Raw genomic sequence first — 20,205 nt, forward strand, 5'->3', positions numbered from 1 at the left:
TATACAGTCCAACATGCAATTTGGTGAAGATTTGATATTTGGCTGATTGCAAACTAACTAGTTAACCGACCTTATGTTGTCGTTTGCTGGTCATCTGGCTTGCCGTTAATGGGAAGTATACGGTGTGGTATGGTACATGTATGCAACATTCGTTGCGTCGCAGTCAGTAGTCATCCAGGATGTCGTTAGTGATTGCGAACAGCTGATAATATATGAGGCTTGCATCTACAGTACTTAACCGAATCGTTCTTGCCCGATTTGACACCCTTATTTATACTTCAGGTGCGATTTATCTAAATCAGAGCCAAATATATTTGGAAATGCCTAAAATTTACACGATAAATTTTAGGCATTTCAAATATATCCATTTAATTGAATCGCGCAAAGCGGTTATATAATACATTGTTAAAGTTCGTCAATTATCAAGGTAGAACAGTAGTATGGCACCTAAGGGCTTAAAAGACACAATGTTCCACTCGTGTCATTCTATTCACACCTTTTGGGTAATATTTTGGATCCACATTCTGTGAAATGTATCTTCCTCTGGACTGCATGTAAAACACTCACGGTAACGCTGCTATAGTAATGTACACGAGCACATCTACTACATGTAGCTGTGCATGTAGTGTACCTACATGATAATACATGTAGCGTAATATAGCTGTGCGAGTGGCGAGACTGCTAGGTATCGATTTCGGCCATTTCCCTTCCCTTCCTGCGGAACTTTAGGGAGATTTCCTTAGTTTTCCGCGCACAGCGTAGCCAAGAGAACTTGTATCAATTACAAAAAATAACGAAAACCGAAAAGGTTAACTTGAAGCTTAGACGACACACCGATCCTTGCGTGCCATACCATATGGAATGGAACATAACGACAATCCAGGTGACCAGCGACCGACTACAGCAGGTGCTGTTTCCTTTGTGGTTGGAGTCGCGACATGCACTGTATGTAGAAGTACAGAGTAGAGTAGCTCTTGTCCGGTTCACTTTGCTATTTACCAGCAATACACTACAGCTGAACTTCCAGGACTCCTCCAGGCCTGAACATCTACCACCACACGCGAAGTCATGAAGTTTGCCATTGCAGCCGCACTCGCCTCGCTCCTGATTGTCAGAACTTCCGCTGAAGCAGCGGCTGACATAGGTTTTACCTGCGCCGCGGTTCCCTACATTCGATGCGACGGGGGCCATGACACTACAAAAGTCTGTGGAAGTGACGGTGTCACCTACGATAATAAATGCGAGTTCTTCAAGGCCGACTGCGATAACAAGGGATTGAGAGTGCTGCACAACGGAATGTGCAGTAGGAGCGAGGGTGGCCGACGTTTGAGAGATGCCCAGCCTTAATCTGTCAAATGGGAGGGGGGGGGGGGGGGGGACGTTGTCAAGCTGGTGGGGTTAAAACGCCATGTTGGGAGGGGTTCTGCTGGGGACTCTCCTCCTCTTGCTTTTACCGACTCCACCGTAGGTATTGGGTTGTGCAACATTGCGAGAAAAAAAGCTAGTAATCCTACTAATACTACTGTAGTACGACTAGTACTTGTTGTCAAGTTGGTTGACAACGTTTTACTTACCTTGAAGCTTGCAAGCATGTTTTCCAGCTGCGAGGGTCATCAATGCAAATATGTCAGCGCGATATCCCATTCAGGACTGAAAAGGAGCTTGCGAGATCTTTCGCTGTAGAAATGTCTTCTTGATGGCAGCTTTTCGAGGTCGGTTGGCGTAATAATCGCAGATCTGCATTATTGACGTCAAGCCAGCAGTAATAAATTCATACGCGAGTCCCTTCACTTCCAAATAATTGATCACATCCTGGCACGTGTGGGCTGGCTGAGGCGGCATCCCATGTGAGGCCAATCTTTTGTCCTGGAAAAATACTGACCAGGAAGACGACATACTTTTTTTTGCCGAATGTTATTGTAATGCTATTTTGGGCTTCTAACATTAGTTAGTTAATTAAAACGATAATGCATCAAATGTTATGTTAACCAGCTATTGGAATGTGTTTTCGTTGGAGGGTTAAGAAATCTTACTAGTAGTAGCTATCAAACGAAACCAAATGCTCGAAAATCTGGTTTTGGCATTCTATTTGTTAAGTATTCTTTCTGTACGGTATCGGCAGCGATAGCCAGGGCATCGTAACTGCCCTAATAGCTGCAGCAATCCGCAACGAGTTATCTACCCAACGGTACCAACTCTAGCAGACGCTCGGGGGCTCTTTGACGGAAATGCTAAGGCATTTCCAAATGCCTCTCGCTATTAAGTGCCCAAGGGTAGTGTTACGAAGGCCCCCGAATTTGAATATGGTGTTGTGAAGGTAGGATAACTTAGATGTCGGCCGCTGAAGAAGAGCAATCATTAGTTTTTGTTAGCAAAAGAAGTTGCTAGTGACAGTGGTCGAATCTAGAGCGTTCATGGGGGAGGGAAGGGGGGTCATTTTCTCCACCATCAAAATCTTCAGTCATTGCCCACTCTACACACGAACAAGTAGTACTACAGGAGAACTGCAGTTTGTATTTTCTCGTAAGGTTACACCCTGCGTATACGCATAAAATCACGTCCCCGTCCCTCTCCTATTTTGGCATGACTCGGAGCTCTCCATAGTGTGTGTTCACGTTGACCCATCGCAGTAAGATTCTCGCAATTTAATATTCACACTTCGTGACTTCCAGGAATTCTGGAGATTGGGATATGTTATCGTCCTGAGTTGTGTTGATTTTGAAGGAACCGAACATACATGCATCTGGAGTTGACTCGGCTGAATTGCAGAACGTGCAGTTCTCACTGCAGCAAAAGGTTTTGCAAAGCGGGTCTGTTACCGTCGTGTTTCCGTCGCAGCGGGATAGTATCGACTCTATCAAAGGTGCTCTCGCAAAACTGCGATTTGAAGAGTAGGCAGTAGGCAAGGCAAATGCGGTCCATGACTTGTCCGTTCCAGGAGGTCCTTCGATCTGCACCAGCGACACAACGTACTGCCGAAGAGCTTTCAATTCCTCAACAAGTCATGGGCGGCGATACAACAGTAGTCCTCCCCCCCGTTCGTCCAAACACCGCTACGACGAATGTGTGTGTCCTTCGGGAATACGCACCAAACGAGCATCATAAAGTTGTGATCTGCGGTAAGAAGCCGGAAAATATCGTCCACGAAATCTGCTATAGCGCGAGAGCACCACCAGCACGTGCATTTTATCCTCTTCCACTCTTCCGGCTCTCCTTGATCGCCTTTTGAACTCATAGCTCGGCACCGAAAACGTTGCTCGCCTCACCAATTACCGCACAGATTCGCTTCATCACCCTCCCTATCTCCTTCAGGGTATATTCCGAACCGCTCGATTACCCCAGAAACTCGACCATTACGGCATTGTACATGTAGCCTTGAGATTCTTTTTGCTCGGTACCCCGTATGTACAGTATACTGCCATACTGCCAGTAGTACAGTGAGCCTGCAGCCGGGCAAGCCAGGGGAGGTCGAATAATTGCAGCAAAGATTATTTTTTTACATTCACCCCTTTAATAACGCAACAGCCCAACATCTTCAAATTGTCGACATCGCTTCAAACTTCGTTGCCAAAGGTTTGTCGAAGCCAACCAGCAACATCTAGATGTCCACTCGCGACCGAATCCGTCATGGCCACAGCAGTGCAACCCTCACTTCGGTGCTCATGCAGCCACTTGACCACCTCCAAGTGTCCATTTCCCGCCGCCAAGTCCATCGCGTCGGTCGTGCATCCCTCTGAGCGATTCTCATGCAGGAACCTAACAACGTCGAGGTGCCCGTTGCCCGCCGCGCGGTTCATCGCCTGCTTGGTGCACCACGCGTACTGGTCATGCAGCCACTTGATCATCTCCAAGTGGCCATTCGCCGCAGCGTTGTCCATGCGGATATCCTTGAGCACCACACTGTCCGGGAACGTGTCTCGCATCCACTTGACCGCGTCCAGGAACCCATGGTCCACCGCCCGCATCACTCCTTCGTAGGTCAACTGGTCCCCACGTTCACTGTGCAGCCACTGCATCATCTCGAGGTCTCCGTGGCGAGCAGCCTCGTCGATGAGGAACATGTCGTCCGACGGAGGGGCCGTGTGCTCGTGTAGGAACTTGGCCACCTCCAAGTGGTTGTGCGCCACAGCGCAGTACATCTCGTCCCCGCCCCAGTACACGTGGTCGTGGTGGTGGAACAGCCACTGCAGCACCGACAGGTGCCCCTTCTTGGCGGCTGCAGCGACTGCGTTCGACGGTACCTGACCGCCGGGGAACCGTCGAACCAGCCACTGCACCACCTCCAGGTGGCCCAGCTCCATGGCCTTCAAGACCCCTTTCTGGAACTCTCTTTGAGTGCCTATGGCCTTGTGCGTCTTGTCCCCATTGGCACTGAGCCGAGCCTCAAGGCGGTCGAGGAGTCGCACGGATCCGAATCTGCAGGCGTCTGGGATGGTCCAGGCGCTCGATGGGTCCAGCAACGCGTCGAGGGTCAGCACGACGTGACTCAACGCAGCGATGCGCGGAAGAGAGCGACACACGAGCGATACGCTGGTCAGCACTGGAGTCGACTCGAGCTCCATGGTCTCCGATACCCTGCGAACGATAATGAAGCGAGACAGACTGATAATGAAGCGAGACCTGCGTGGTGATTGGCAAGCGCCGACAGGCTCCGCGCCAATCAGGACGGAGCGTACGAGATATGGGGGTGGGGGTTACTGCACATGTTGCTCTCGATTCTTGAATTTTGTTTCGGTAATGAGAATATCGCCAACTGAAGAACCGGGAAAAGGCTAGCGCCATTCTCCTCGTCCTATTATTTCGCCAGCGCGTAGTGCCCAGCCTTTCCACGCGCTTGTCGAACAGGTTTAACCGTCAGACCTGTCCTTCTGGCATACTGCTACGGTGAAGAGCTAAGGCACACCCGCAATACACGCGATGTTATTTAGCTTGGACAGAGGACTTCCTTGCGATGAAGGTCACCTGCATACCCAACCAGAAAAACTCGTTAGGCAACAACACCACGTGCTCAGCGAAGCCCATCCACGCCTCGCCGGGGCGCGCGCGTTCGTAGCGCATGTTGCCTTGCTGGGCGGGTCGTGCAGGTTCAGGTAGTTACTGCGTTACGCGCGATCTCTAACCGTTGCGCTGTTTCACTGCAACCCGTGCTGTGGCATGATCTCCATGAAGTAATTCTTGATGCTGCGCTTGAGCACGCATGGCCAACAGCGGTGTCTCGCTGTCCTCGCCGAAACCATGCATCTACATGATTCGTGTGGTAGTGGCGCTCCCGTCATTCTCTGAAGTTTGTCCACCTTGTCGCCGTTGGTGCTGTCGTCAGACAGCTCGGTGTACCGCACTACGCGAATTGTCATAGTTTACCTTCTGTGCCCATCCATACTTACAGATACTGCATGCCTTTCGCCATGTAGATTAAGTGTTCATTTGATCAGGGTGTCATACATAAGCCAGTGAGTTGCAGCAAAAGTTTCTCGTCAGCGTATATAACGTAGAAAACCGAATAGGACACGACCGTGTATTGCTATAAACCGCCCTTGTGCAAGGGAGGGTGTTATACACGATAGTTGTTCAATTAACACCATGGTGTTGTATGAGTTGTAGAACGCTCTAGACTCTGAACGCTGTTTTCTGTACCTTGAATTTGTCGCTGCAGAAGCCCACCTCGAGCACGAAGTCTTGATGAAGGTGTACGACTTTATCTGGAAGCTGAGCTCCAGTCATGCTGGAATGACTTACACTAGGTTCGAGTTTTTTCCACGATAAGACTATGCTGACTCCCGCGATCAGCTTCCTCAAGATCTCCAGTGCCGAAGCGTGTCCAACACCACCGTTGTAACGCAAACCTTACAACTTCTACCCAAAAACCGTTGTCATACGTCGCTAGCACTTCACCAATGAGCACGTTCGTCTCAGACCCATTATCAGAGAACCGCTTCAGATCGCGCTTGTACAGACCCCTAAAGTAATTGGATAGTGTCTCCCCTGGCTTCATTCTGTTTGCTTGGGGGGGAAGCAACACGTATTTTTGTTTGTAGTCACAAAATCAACTAACACATTTGGTCTAGTGTGCAGGATATTGCTGTTCAGCAGATGGAGCATGGTCTTCTTGCCAGGCATCGGTGACGCGCTGACGAGAACAAGCGGCGGCGTAGTTGTCCGTCCATCTGTGCGGGGAATAGAAGCTCGTACTGAAGACACGCTTTATAGCATCAGCACAGAAGTCCTGAAGTCGAAAGATTGCGTCAAGATTTCTACATGAATACTCGATCAGGGCGCCAAATCTCCCTGCACCTTTTGTGTCACCTAACGCTACGCTGTTTGGTCTTCCACGACGATAGGGGATTCAATTGAGTTGCTACTACATGTATCAAACGGTAGACGGCCAAAATCAACATCAAGTACTAGTAGCACCATAGCAGTAGTACTACTAGCATTTTTTCTCGCAAGGTTATCGTTTGGTACTACACTGAAATCGGCTAAAGCACGAGGAGGAAAGCCACGGACAGAACCCCGCTCCCAGTTGGCCGCTTAATCCCATCAGCTCGACAACGGGCCTCCATCCGAGAGGTTAAGCCTGAGTATCTCTTAAACGGCGGCCACCCTCGTCCCTGCGGCACATGCCGTTGTGCAGCACCCGATACCCCTTGTTGTCGCAGTTAGCCTTGTTGAATTCGCATACATTCGAGTAGGTGACACCGTTACTTGCACAGACACTTGGTAGGTTTGGATTCTCGCAAGTAATGTAAGGAACTCTTGCGCAGCTAAAGCCTTCAGCGGAGGTCCCGACGACGAGGAGCGAGGCGAGTACGGCTGCAACGGTGAACTTCATGGCTTCCGAGTTCTGGCGTGTGCTGGCAGGTCTTCAGGTGTATTGCTGGTAAATTCCAAAGTGAATAGGACAAGAGCTGTACTCCTAGTGCTTATCAAGGACACCCCACTTATCGTAATGTAAGATGTCGTTATCGTCATCAAGATTGCCGCTGCTTTACATAATTCCACATGGTATTGCACGCAAGGGGCACTAACGTTCACAAGCGTACAATACAATTGTACGCAAGGATCGTTGTGCTAGCTTCAAGTTGGTGCATAGTACATGTGTAGCTCCTATGGCCGCAAACAATGCCAGTTGGCACATATTACTAGTAGTTCGCTGCCACCCATACTAAATCAATGGGCATGAGGGGCTAAAATACGGCAGTCTACAAGTTCAATCGGAAAGAGTTAGGCTGTGCACGGAGAACTAAAGAGATATGCGGAGCTACTGGTGCAGTTCCCGCGGGCGGACGGAGGCGAAACCTCGTCCACCGGTAGTTAAGATCAGCACTCCCCCTGCAGGCGGAGAGGGACCGAAAATCGGATGGGACCAACCCCTATATTAGCTCCTTAGAGAATTAGGCCAGGTCGTTTCCAGACTTGACCCCTTTGGCATCGAAACACGTAAGTTACGTGTCGGAATTCGTTATGACGAAAAAAATCGGAGATGGTACATGTGGCGGTTTCCGAGAGACGTCAAATCCATTGTACAAGATTGAAGGGATTGGTCAGGGTAACTTACGTCATAAGAATCAAAATCGTGTTGACATCCGTGTACAGTACCCGGAAACTTACGACTTCGGTACAGTATGAAAGTAGACGCATCTACTGTATATACATGTAATCCCCACATGGTTGATCGAAAAGATCGGTAAAAGACACAAAAGGTGCAACTTTCGTGCCATTGATAGATGGTTTTGATCATCAAATCATCGATATACGTATATTTATCACGAGGGTACAGTGCGCGTCAAAACTATAGGACCACCCCTGTGCTCCCTCATAACTCAATCAATTTTTATCATTTTGTGGTGGGGTTTCGACAGTAGTTGTGAAAGACGCTGAGAAAGACCTGCTATACGCTAACACTCGCGTTTTTTGCACTTTAACGGGTGGCTCGTATACAAGAAACTGTTTGTGCAAGGTCGAGACCACCCCTATCCCAATACAAAATCCAATATTAACCGAAACCCCGTACAAGGCGATATGACTAAAGATTTGTAGTGGACATGCTTTCGGGTGCTCGCACGTTGAGACTATCACTCTGGGAGCTCGCTGTGACAGTATCCTAGCATTGTATATAGTGTTAGCTGTATCAGTGGAGCACGACATAGCCTCATAAGCGATGTTGAGCCTGAAGCGATGCCAACTTAGGTCTCAGTGGTAAGTCAGCAGTATCCCTATGATTTGCTATAGAACGACCAGTGCATGGGAGGTTTAGTCGATAGCTACTCGTACCTTACAATCTACGCCTCAGTCAGACACCGCGGTTCGCATCCGAGTGCACTTAATAGATTGCTTGTAGAATCGCGAGTAACTGTCGTGTTCTGCACGAGCTAACGCGTCTAACTAACTGCCGAAAGCACGCCCACTACAAATCTCTAGTCATATCGCCTTGTGCGGGGTTTCGGTTAATATTGGATTTTGTATTGGGATAGGGGTGATCCTAATTTGTGTCGACCTTGCACAAACAGTTTCTTGTATACGAGCCACCCGATAAAGTGCAAAACCGCGAGTGTTAGCGTATAGCAGGTCTTTCTCAGCGTCTTTCACAACTACTGTCGAAACTCCACCACAAAATGATAAAAATTGATTGAGTTATGAGGGAGCACAGGGGTGGTCCTATAGTTTTGACGCGCACTGTACCACAACGAAGAGAACATTTATCGCAAGGGTACCACAACGAAGGTGATTGGTCACAAACACAATAGGGTGCTTCAAGCCGTGTGTGAGCGACATTCTCACCGCGTACGACGGACCAAGTTGCCGCTAGGCAAGAGGCTGCACAGCCACATTCTTCTGCCTAAGCGAGTCTCCGCCGACGACGTGGTCGCCGACTCCAGCTCCGGCGCCAACTCCACCGACAGCTCCTTTGTCGACGTGGTCACCGACACCAGCTCCAGCACCGACGCCACCGACATCGACGTGACCGGCTTGTCCAGCGCGAGTCAGCAGTCGTGTTCGACAAGCTACCCGAGATCAACGCGGTGAGGTTGTGCGATGACAAGGACGTGCAGCTGGACGAGATCGAGAAGGACGAGGACGGCAATGGTATGAACGAGATCCATGGCAACGCCGACATGGACGAGCTTTAGATTTGAGGTGCACATTAGAAGATCCTTGCGCGTTGTAGTGCTACTCTGTTGTGTTAAACGTTCCTTCCAAGATGTCAGAGAAAATATTGGTATTTTATTTCTTTAGTTATCGAGCAGTATGCACCTGTATCGTACGTGCTTACAGGTTTTGTTGGTGATCGTACTCAGCACGCTTACCATACAGCGAGAATGGACACTAGCCGACCACATAGCCACCAGGTACGATGCCCACCCTGGCTTTTGTAGAAGCCTCTTGCGCTTCTGAATGACTTCTAGCGCACGTGCACAGTAGTCCATCATCGAACTAAGCACCAGTTTGTTTCTTACTCCTTTCCAGAGCAACCCATTGTTATCCCCCTCGACAGCACTGGTTGTTCGAACACCAAAAAACGAACTGCATAGGATCTCCATTACTGGGCACCCCTCCCCACGAATCTTCAAGCCATTTTTTTCCCCTCAGAGATATGCCAACTACACACCAATCAGTAGGGTGAATACTACGCAAGTAACTGCAAACCCGCTCTTCCGCGATCTGATCTGTAGCAACTTTATTAATCGCAGTAGGGTGTCGATTTTCGATTTTTGAGGAAACATGGTCGTACCCTGCAGTCGTCGAAGCACTTTGCAATCCGAAAACGTCATCGTTAACAGCCTGCATATTCAACTTCAGACTCTTGAATTTGTCCATAACATTAAAACGGATGTGTACACTACAAAATTTTAAGTGCACCTTCAATTCCAATTTGGCCAGCTCAGCCTGGGCACCTAACTGCTTACCACGATCACAAAAGGTGGGTCGGTCATGCAATTTCAAACCAACAACAAAGCAGTTAGCGAAAAACCACGCAAAATTTTCAACTGTCTCCTTGTGCACGTAAGCCACTGCAACAGGTGCATTTTGTTTGTCTCCATCCTTTCCTATCAGGGGCAAACAAATTCCGTTGTACAAAGGATCTTCCATGTGAGTTCCATCGCACTCCCATACCGGTTATAGAGCGTCTTGCATGTTAACAACACTACCGATGGACAAAACAGCACGAAAAAAATCTCCCCAGTGCATCTAATTGGCAGCAAACATGAGAACCAGCATTTTTTGTGGCGAATTCCAGCCGAACATTTGGGATACGAGCATATTCAGCGACGGAATCCACTTTTTTCTTTTTTGCATTCTGGATTGCTTTATAGACGATTGCAGGCTGTTTCTGCATGCCAACACCGTGAATCGTACTCATATTGTTAACCACACGTGCCATTGACGTACTATGGTCCTCTACAATAGCCGCGCAGAACCCAGGCTGTTCTAGCAAATATTCACTTTTCATCTGCGCAGAACTGCTACAAAACCGGGCGTGCTCCGCATCAAGTTTTGAAATGAACCATGCATTGTTAGGAACATGTGAATACTTTGTCTTGGGCTTTTTGAGCTTCGTTTTGCTCGTGCCTGCACTTAGTTTCGATTCACGTTTGCGATTCAAAGAAATGAACCAGGGACACCCGCCTTCGTGATCCGAGCACAGCCATTTCGTGTGATTCGCACCGGCCTTCTTGCGCTTCACGGCCTTGTTCATGTTGAAAGCATAGCGCCTTATGAAAGAGCCCGCGTCTTCTAACTTAGTGAAGAATATTCCAATTGCCGGTTCTTCAAAACCAGAACGTGATACCAAGTCCAACTTGCCGAGAGACCCCTGCTGAGCTTGCATGTTGAGCTGCTCGTTAGCACGGAGATGGTGTTTCGCCTGGTGTATTTATATATTATGACTTCTTTTTTTTACCAATCACCTTCGTTGTGGTACCCTTGCGATAAATGTTCTCTTTGTTGTGGTACCCTCGTGATAAATATCCGTCCAATTAAATCATTTATGCAGATGTCCAATCACATGATCGTATGGAACAAGAAAAAAAAGACACATGGTATCATTCATCACAAGGAATTCGGGCATCATCACTCACCAGATACGATGAACTATTATTCGTATATTTCATGGCAAAGCGAGGGAATTGCGTTTTCCACTTCAAAGTTGTACGTCCGGTATACCGGTTCATATTGGTACATTGGCGGTATCTATGACCCGCACATCACAGCCTAACCATCTCCCCGTTATCGAGAGCCGAGACAACCCCATCGGATAACGAGTGAGGCGCATTACGCGCCATGCTGCTACTACGTTGTAGAGTCACAGTCATGGTAGTTAAGTCGGCTAGATAGAGGTAAGGCAAAATGCACGTGAGTGCCGAGGGGGAACGCTACGACAGGTACAGCAATGAACGGCTCGCTTGGGTTCTCATTTCAGCCGTAGGCGTCAAGTTCTCAAGTAAGTGAGAACCTCGTTCCGGAACAACCGCTCACCAGCAGTTCGTGTATTGGCATAAAACTCAGATCAACGTAACTATACTAAAGCTATCTACTCTATGTCCTTCATGTTCTTGCAGGAAACAGAGCCCTCGTGCTCACTGCCATTGATTGACTTCTGCATACTGAAGCTCTAACACGCCCGCTTTCGCTGTGCGGCATAGCTGACTACAACCCGATAGCCGCGTGCGGAAACCCCACGCAGAGGAGCCATCTAGGATCTGTAGATCTTGCCTATGTCGGGCTTCGACACTGGCGAGACTACATGTCACAGCGAGGTCCCTGCGGCAACTGCTGCCGTCGCTTCTCCTAATGTAGTGGACATCATGGGCGCGAACGAGCCGTGGACGATGAAGCCTGCGAGGCGCACGTCCGATCCCGCGCCGCTCCGGAAGAGCAAGCGAGTGGTGCCGAAAGTGATCTGTGATGAAGGTGCGACCGACACGCGCAAGTGCACATAAGCTTGCCACGGCATCATCGAGTGCTGGGACCTCAAGGAATACTGCGGGTGACTTTTTCCACGACTCCGGCTCCGACCTGGACGATAAGCCGTCGGCTCCACCTGCGAAGAAGCTGAGGAAGACGGTGTCCTCACTGAAGACGAAGCCAGCCAAAGCGCTGGTGGCTATGAAGTGTCCATCGGCTAGATCGAGGTCCGGCGGCGGCTCGCGAGCTCGAAAGTTGCCGCGAGAGCGTCTGTTTTGTTCATCGTCCAGCTTCGCTCGACGTGAACAGCACACTAGAACCGCGCCGCGACCCAGCCACCTGCTCCCTGTCGTCGGCGTCAAGGCTGCAGCAGTAATGCGCCCGAACATCCGTGCAATAAGTGATCTATGGCTTGTGACTTGCAGAGCCATTCTAGTTCAAGTTATGGCGATAATGGGATTAGGTTGCCACCGAACGATTACCCGCCATTGCGGCTGGGAGCGACAGGACTCGGGTTTCTTCTGCATACTCCTCTGCGGACGGCACTATCTGAATATAGACGGCGGTCGTTTACTTCGCTTCCGACTTTTGTCGAAATGGTATTCGGGCAGACGGCTAACGACTACCGGCCAAACAAAAATCTGGTGCCAGTTGTGCTGAACAAAATATGCAAGATTTTGAGGCGCTCCAGAAGATTGTTCATGGCGGTGTTGAAGTCTGGTTAAGTAAGACGCCTCCGCGGCATGAGCAGCGCCCACAAAACGAAGGGTCGGCGAGAAACCGTTTTAATGTGATCCACAAGAACATCTGTTAGGGGACGCAGGGCGATGCCTCGTGCTCGATCGGGACCTCCTCAAGCAATGGCCCGAGATTATCATCCGTCACTTCGAAGTGGTTGACAAGGGCGGCGAGGACGCCAGCGTCACAGATCAGACGATTCACGATCTGTCGTATCCCGAAGCCATCTCCATCAACGACTGTACGGGCCAGGACCGCATCACTAAGCCGGATTATACACACTGCGATGAGGTGGCATCAGAGATCCTGATATCCAGTCGAAACCACCCAAAATGCTCGGGCCTTTGTGATGGCTGGTGACGTAGCCTCTGCTCTGTATATTTTTTTTTCACCTCACATGTTGAGGAGGATGACGACATCGTGATCGAGATCGCCGCGCGTTTTGGTTGGACTCAGTCATCGGGGTTCTACGAGATTGCTGGTGGTGCCGTCGCTCACGTACACTGTTCACACACCACTGACATCTTCCAGGATGATATCTGCAATTTCAACCGGATTAACAACCACGTCAATGTGGCCTTAGACGTTGGTAGATCTTGTGATGATGCGAACCGGTCACTAGGGTACGTCGTGGTGGCGGTCCTGGGTGCTGACGCCGCCATAAAAGCTAAGACGTTCCCGATTGGAACACACAACAACTCGTAATGGGTCTCGTATTGGACTCTGTTGTGGAAACAGTATCTGTGCCGCCGGAGAAGTTGCTCGAGGCACGGGGGGTTGTGGTGGATAATTTCTCTGCTTCGCCGCTCTAAAAACGGGCCTATCGGCACTAATGAGAAGCGTTCGGTACGTGGCAACATGCCTCCGTGCTGCGCGGCCGTTTCTCCAGCGCCAGCGCGAAAGCCATCTACATTTGTTTTAGTGTGTCTCGGCTACACCTGACAGACAGCAGGATTTGCTGTGGTGGTGACATGTGCTCCACACACCCCACTTGAACGGTGTGTCGCTAGAATACTTCAACTCGCTTCCGGCACCCGATATTGCAGTCGAAATGGATGCGTAAGATTACCAACTCTTTGCGTTAGACGTGTCCTCGCAGGTGGCCCTCACGTACCAGTTCACGGACAGCGAACGTGAGCTGATTTCAGCAAGGATGCCTCGTCGAACGGCTTCGATATGAATAGTGGCACCTATGTGGCTCGAACCGAGGCGCTGTTTCATTTAAAGACTGTGTCAGATAAAGAAATGGCTACATCTTTCAGATGGCTTCAATTCTATTTGAGTCTGCGTCGGACACAATATGCTTAGGAACCTAAGCACGATTTAACCGTACAACAAGAGCTATGCCTTGCGCTCCATTTAAGCTATTGATCATTTAGGAATGTTAAGAATATCGGTCGGAAAATAATATCTCCATGTACGGAACCCCGAAAGCCCGGATTTTATTTGGCGGGTGTTGGAGTACAGGATTTTTTTCATGGACGAAACGGGATAATCCTGTCTTTTCCAATATTTGGACAGGACGAATCCTGTAGGCTAAATTCCTCCCTAACGAGATGAAACACATGGGTAAGATACCGAAGATATGAAAGGGTTGGGACCCTACTTGACTGAAGGCGTTAGGGACTTGGAGACGACGTCAGCTCATTATCGAGCAGAAGTACGCATATAGCATACACGATACGTTGTGAAGTTGTCGACAGGGACGAACATGATCATTACAGCCACTAGTAACCACCCAAGCAATGTTAATTTATTCTCGTGCACCTACAAGCTATACGCACCTCTCACCTGAGTGGGAGGAAGATCGCTGCCCTCAGCAGAGTCGTCGATTGGTACCCTTATCTCGACGGACGTAGCATTGCTATTGTCCCTGGTTGGCATTTCCATGTCGACCAGCGTTTTGATATTGGTGTCTGGCGCGTTGTCGGAATCCACAGCTATCTCGGTGCCATCACCATTGCCAGGTCGCGTTGCCTTCAGCTTGCTTTGATTTGCGATAGACAGATCGGGCAAGCTGGTTACCTGTCCGCGAGAAAAAATGTCGCGACTTCCCGTGAGTATGTAGAAGAAGAGCTCAAAACGTCGACGTGTGAGTGATGCTGCTGTCATGTCAGTTGTTACGTCTGGGACTACATAGCGGATGAAACTCCACGACACGAAAATTCCACAGCTAAAGTGGTCAAATTGGACCGGATTATTCAGCACCAACGCAATGAATCCTCTGTCATTGAGCGCACGCAACAAAATACTCTCGGCGATCGCCTTTAGCGCCATAAAATAACTGTTCAGACCGAGCGGGCCGTAGTAAAAGACACGCTTCAGCTCGGCGAGGACAATCAGACTGCACCAGTGAGCGCTGTCGAAGTTGACAAGAATCAATACATAAGCGCTACCATCATGTAGTACAGCCGACTGCACGGCTTCAGCTACGTGCTCATCGATATTGAGGTTTTTGTAACTGCGTGTCTTTGAAGAAATGCGAAGCGGTCGTGACGTTGCTGAGTGTATACCGCCGAAAAATGCCTCCTGGAGATGCTCATATAGAGCACGGATGCAAGCATCACTCAACCACGTCGGTGGTGTTGCACGGTACAGCATCGCGTAGTTATTTTCCAACATGGAGTCGAGTCCTGGAATAGGTGAGTAAGGATACGTACAAACGATCTTTTCCGCTGTTTGGCGCACAACGTCATGCTGGTGCACTGGCATAGCAGGAAGAACGTCGTCGAGAAGCCACTTGTTAAACGGGAAGCCTAACGATACCTTGGTTTTCAGATTTTCAATTCGTTTGAAGGCCTCGATTTGCGATCGAGAGTAGGTGTCATAATTCTTGATCATCACCTCGTCAATCGCTATCCCATGCTCGCTGTTGTCTCCGCTCTGGTCTTCTTCGTCGATGGAAACGGCACTCCGAGGAGAGTTTGACACTGGCAAGACCTTCATACAGGATTGAAGTAGATCTGCTGGCAGCAAATAGAACGCGTCCATGTTTAGTACAGGATTTTTTCATATTCATGAACTTTGGCTTCTTGTACTCGGAGTTGGGTGTCTTCACTACAAGACCACTCAATCGGGAACGCACTTCAGTGACAGAGGGTTGTTCCTTATCTAGAGCACAAAACAACCCTTTCAGAGTGTCTGCTTTTGCTGCCACACGCGCTGCCGAGACGGTGTTATACCAGGCACGACTATTGCGTTCGTCGATTTTTTTCTTTTTGGCCCACTTTGCGGGGACGTCCTGATTTTCTTGCCTTTTGTTGATCTGGATGCGCACGGGCGAGGTTGATCTGCCGTCGCACGGGTCGATAGATCCTGTTGAGGCGCTACAAACTTCATCACTGGACTCGCCGGCGTTGCGCTCTTCTTCCATCGATGCACAATGGTTGGATAAGGTGGTCTGCTCTTGTTTACGTGAGCAATATCGGTGTGGTTCCGTTCTGAGGTTTGATCGACATCGCATTTGAGTTACATATCCTTGCATCTGCGTCGAGATTTCGATGGCTATTCTTTCGCACATGACGCCACTGCATTAGCACGTAGTCCATCATGCGGTCGAACTCATCGTCGTCCTAAATGTCTGCGAGTTCGCTTGAAATGAGGCCCGTAGCCCAAACTTCCTCTCGGTATCTTTCCTGTGGGATCCGCTGACGTGCTCGCTGCCTCGCGGCTGACTCGAAATCGGTGTATTCAACTGATTCACCTCTGTCAGATCCACAGCGGGGACTGTCCATCTAAAAACGTTAAACAAAATTGAGTCACGTCTTAGTCACGTACGAATCCTGTATGATACTTCAATAAGTACAAACCTCTGGTCCACACGTGTAAGTGGAATTAAAGCACTTGGTACAGCCGCATGCTTACGATACGCTATGACGTGTCGACACGGTAACGGCATCGAGGAAGCAAAGTCACAGTCGCACCTCCAGTCGACGACAGATAGCCTGTAGGTCGCACAATCCCCTCGCACGTGGACGAAGTTGGCATCTTCTTGGTCAACTTCGAATGTGTAGCTGTCTGCCTTGGACAAACCGATTGCGTACTGGGGTTCTAACGCTTTAGCCACGTAGTGAGTTGTATACCGAAGCACCGTGGACATCTCCTCGTCGTAGTTAGGGTTTAAATTCAACCTATGCGCGACCTTCGATACTGGTATTCTTTACACGCCCGACGACTTGCACTCACCAGCACCTTGACACATGCTGTCATGCTTGAGTTCCCATCTGAACATCCCTTGAGCTTGCCAAAAACGTTCTCAAGGCGATTGTTCGTATGGTTGTGGTTGTGAGGCAATTTGTGTCGGTGACACATAACCCAGATTTCTTGACTTCGACGCCAGTTGCGCTCAAAGTATGCGAAGATGCCCGTCAGTCCCCTGGGTTTACACAGTCTCTCGAATGCTGCGTGGTGCTTATTGTATGCGTCCTCCTGTTCAGCGTAGATCATTCCATGTATAGCCTAGTCCACTTGACCCGCATCCTCGTTGGAAATCTTGCCGTATTCGGGTTTTTCGCGCGTCTCCTTCATCCATTTAATGACATGGAAGTGGCAAATGAGAATGTGTGCCTCTGGAAACGCTAATTGGAGCACTTTAATCTCATTGAGATCCTTGTCGACCATGATCACACGAAGCAGCCTCGTTTTGTCCGGATACATGCGTTTAAAGTGTGCGATGGCTCTCTCCAAGTGCCAATCGCCGTTCGCTTCACAAATGGAGTGCTGAACAGGTGAACCTTCGCCGAATTCATTCATCACCATCATCGTTAATAGCTGATAGTTGTGTCTGCATAGAGCACATTCGGTAAATTGCTGATATAGCTAATACATCAATATACCGCTGCTGACATACCTATTGGTTTTGTAGCTGGATTCAACGAGTAGCATCTCAGGAAAACGCTCGTACAGCTCCCGCATGTGCGCCGAGGCGAGCGATGTGACCCCCGACGCGCCCGTCGAAGTAGCAGCAACGGTCGCCAGGTTTCTTGGGTCCTCCGCCATGAACTGAGCTACCTCCGCAGAAGTCTCATCACCGTCATTCGCGGATGACTCCGCAGACGAGTGGGTCCGCACTAAGTTGTCCACGTCGGACTGGATGCCGTTCTGGTTGTGCTCCAGTAGGTAATCATAGATCTTAGTCCGCTTTGCTCCGGCTTCCAGCATTCCTTCCACGCGTGCTTCGACACGCCCGTCTTTTATACCCCTTCCACAGGGGTATGTACTGTATGTATCCGCTGAGACCCTGTGCTTATGAACAAACCGTCCCCCTCGCACCTGTAGCTGCCATCAGTTGTCCTTCATCCTCCACTGCACGAAGAACCGGAACGGACACTCAGTGTATGTCGCGGACGCTTTCCCAACACACCAGGCATCTTCAAACGTGGAGGCCATCCATGCTTGCATATGTACGTCCGCTGATACGGGTCTAGACCCTCTGGCACCAGCTCGACATCACCTTGTTTGCCTTTATTCGTGTTTAGTAGCCGCTTGTTGCGTTGTGCCCTGGACATGACCACAAATCGAGGCAACACCTGATGTGTTTGCTCCTTATACTGTGAGAAAGACGTGTCTCATTCTTTCCAATCATTACGCCACGTTGTGGGCGCGTCCACGAACACCGGCTCTGGAGCACGAAGCCACACAGGAATCGTGGATGAATCCTGGACCCGTTCACTATTGTCGGAGGCTGCGGCTTCTCCACCATTGTCGCCGTCACCAACGTCTTCACAGTCGTCACCATCGCCAGCATCATCACCATCACAGATTTCTACGCCCTCGTTAGTGTTCTCCTCGTTCACATCCTCGTGTTGGTTGCTATCCCCGCGACCTGCAGAATTAACTCCTTCATCGGCACGGTTGTCGACGTTGCCGACTACACCGACTCCACGCTCGGACCCACCATCGCCTTCGGAAGCCGTGCCCTGTGGGATGACCATCGCTGGCACGTTGGCGCGTGCTCGTGGGCACTCACTTGCGTAGTTAGTGTGTGCTGGTGTCTGGTGGTTGCTACTGCGCGCCGCAAACCGTGGACTGCGCCGTGTGCCCGTCATTGTGCAAGTGAAGAGGTGCTAGCAGACGTCCCCTCGTCGGCTTGGTGCGCGCGCAACGACCGCTGACAGGCGCAGCGGGGCGGTTGCTTGAGGCGGCGGCGGCGGTTGCTAGGAGCGGCGGCGGCGGTTGCTTGGTGGAGTGGCGGCGCTGCTTAGTGATCTGACCGGGGGAGCGGCGAGCAGCGGCTGCCAAATGGAAAGCTGTGTGTGTGGGTTCGGGTTGAAGACACTAGAAAGTTTTTTTTTTCTTACGTCCTGTATGCGTTCGGTTGAAAATCCTGTTTGAATTCTGTACTACCAAAATGGATAAGTTTATAGGAATCCTGTACTCCAACGGTGGCGATTTTATTTGGTGCGGGTGACTTCACTGTTTTCATTCTTAACATATTGTATATTCGGAAAGCGCGTGTAAAACGCAATCGAATTAGAATTGTTTTCGCTTTCTACGAGTATTTTAACTTTTACTACCTCCGTTCGGAAATAGATGACCATTTGTTTTTGTTTTTTGCCCAGCGCTCCGCCTCGTTCATTTTCCTGATTATAAAATTGTGGGAGTGCTGGAGATCTAGAGTTGCCACTAAGCAAGACACAGTACAGAGAGGCACAGGCGTTCTTGTTCCGCCGCACTACATACACAAAAAAATGGATCTAAGATCTCACTACATACTTGAGGGGCACATGATTTGGCTTCGGGTGCTACGAGGATCCCACTTGCTGCGATGGATATCAGGGAGGCGCTCGCATTGGCGAGAGATGTTGCATCGCATGGCAATGACTTTGGAAGACTGTCCGTTCGCATCAGTTTGTCCTTATGCAAATGTCCAAGCCAGTAATCATTTCCACCATTAGAGTTGGCAGCGGGAAGCGCGAGTCCTCCGTCCAAGCGTCGCTCTCAGCCTTCGCCTCACGTTCATCGTCAGTAACCGAGCCCTCCATCGTCGTCGGATCCCGCATCGCTTCCAGCAGACGACCCGCACCAAGTCGAGCGTGGGGCACGTAGCGCATGCACATGCTAGACACGGGGGGAATCGGTTCGGGCACAAAAGGCGGACGCTCCTCGTCCACCCAGGAGAACTCCAGCGGCAGCCACGGGTTCAGCTTCATCGTCTCCGTCGAATCCGTCGAATCTGGCGTTCCAGGGTCAACTGGAACATCAAGCACGAGCTCAACGGCGGTGAGTGCAAGGAGCGTGTACTGCAGTGCCAAGCGGCCGTCAAAGCGCTGCAACAGCCACCAAGGGATGACGCACCACGCCACGGTGTCCTTGCGCCGAAGAACTCGACAGCAGTAGCAGCAGCCGGCTCGATTTATGGCAAGCGGAATGCTTCATCGTCCTGCCTACGTTTGTCACTCGTTGACTCGCGAACTCAAACCACGCCGATGTACTTGTCTCTCATACATCATCATCCTGTTCAGATGGAAATTTAGGCGGAAGTGGGGTGAGGACGCCGGCCGGCACAACGTGAGCGCCGTCACCTATGCGCGTGGGGAAGCTATCGAGCTTGGGCATGTCGGA

At 50.1% G+C, this 20,205-nt stretch overlaps 4 protein-coding genes across 4 annotated transcripts; all 4 read right to left on the minus strand.

Moving 5' to 3' along the window:
- Window positions 1-3,554: 3,554 nt before the first annotated feature.
- Window positions 3,555-4,562, minus strand: IUM83_02119 (ankyrin repeat-containing protein; the record flags this gene model as incomplete). The annotated part of the gene is made up of 1 exon (XM_067926017.1): window positions 3,555-4,562. One exon carries the CDS (start codon window positions 4,560-4,562, stop codon window positions 3,555-3,557), a length of 1,008 nt encoding a protein of 335 aa, XP_067801080.1.
- An 11,627-nt stretch (window positions 4,563-16,189) lies between these two features.
- IUM83_02120 (uncharacterized protein) lies at window positions 16,190-16,540 on the minus strand (the record flags this gene model as incomplete). The annotated part of the gene is made up of 2 exons (XM_067926018.1): window positions 16,190-16,376; window positions 16,452-16,540. 2 exons carry the CDS (start codon window positions 16,538-16,540, stop codon window positions 16,190-16,192), a joined length of 276 nt encoding a protein of 91 aa, XP_067801042.1.
- A 560-nt stretch (window positions 16,541-17,100) lies between these two features.
- On the minus strand, window positions 17,101-17,802 carry IUM83_02121 (Dynein heavy chain; the record flags this gene model as incomplete). The annotated part of the gene is made up of 2 exons (XM_067926019.1): window positions 17,101-17,425; window positions 17,492-17,802. 2 exons carry the CDS (start codon window positions 17,800-17,802, stop codon window positions 17,101-17,103), a joined length of 636 nt encoding a protein of 211 aa, XP_067801041.1.
- A 407-nt stretch (window positions 17,803-18,209) lies between these two features.
- On the minus strand, window positions 18,210-18,689 carry IUM83_02122 (uncharacterized protein; the record flags this gene model as incomplete). The annotated part of the gene is made up of 1 exon (XM_067926020.1): window positions 18,210-18,689. One exon carries the CDS (start codon window positions 18,687-18,689, stop codon window positions 18,210-18,212), a length of 480 nt encoding a protein of 159 aa, XP_067801040.1.
- Between the last annotated feature and the right edge of the window lie 1,516 nt (window positions 18,690-20,205).

The sequence above is a fragment of the Phytophthora cinnamomi genome (assembly GCF_018691715.1).
Source record: "Phytophthora cinnamomi strain GKB4 chromosome Unknown Contig0, whole genome shotgun sequence".
Classification (NCBI taxonomy): Eukaryota; Oomycota; class Peronosporomycetes; order Peronosporales; family Peronosporaceae; genus Phytophthora; species Phytophthora cinnamomi.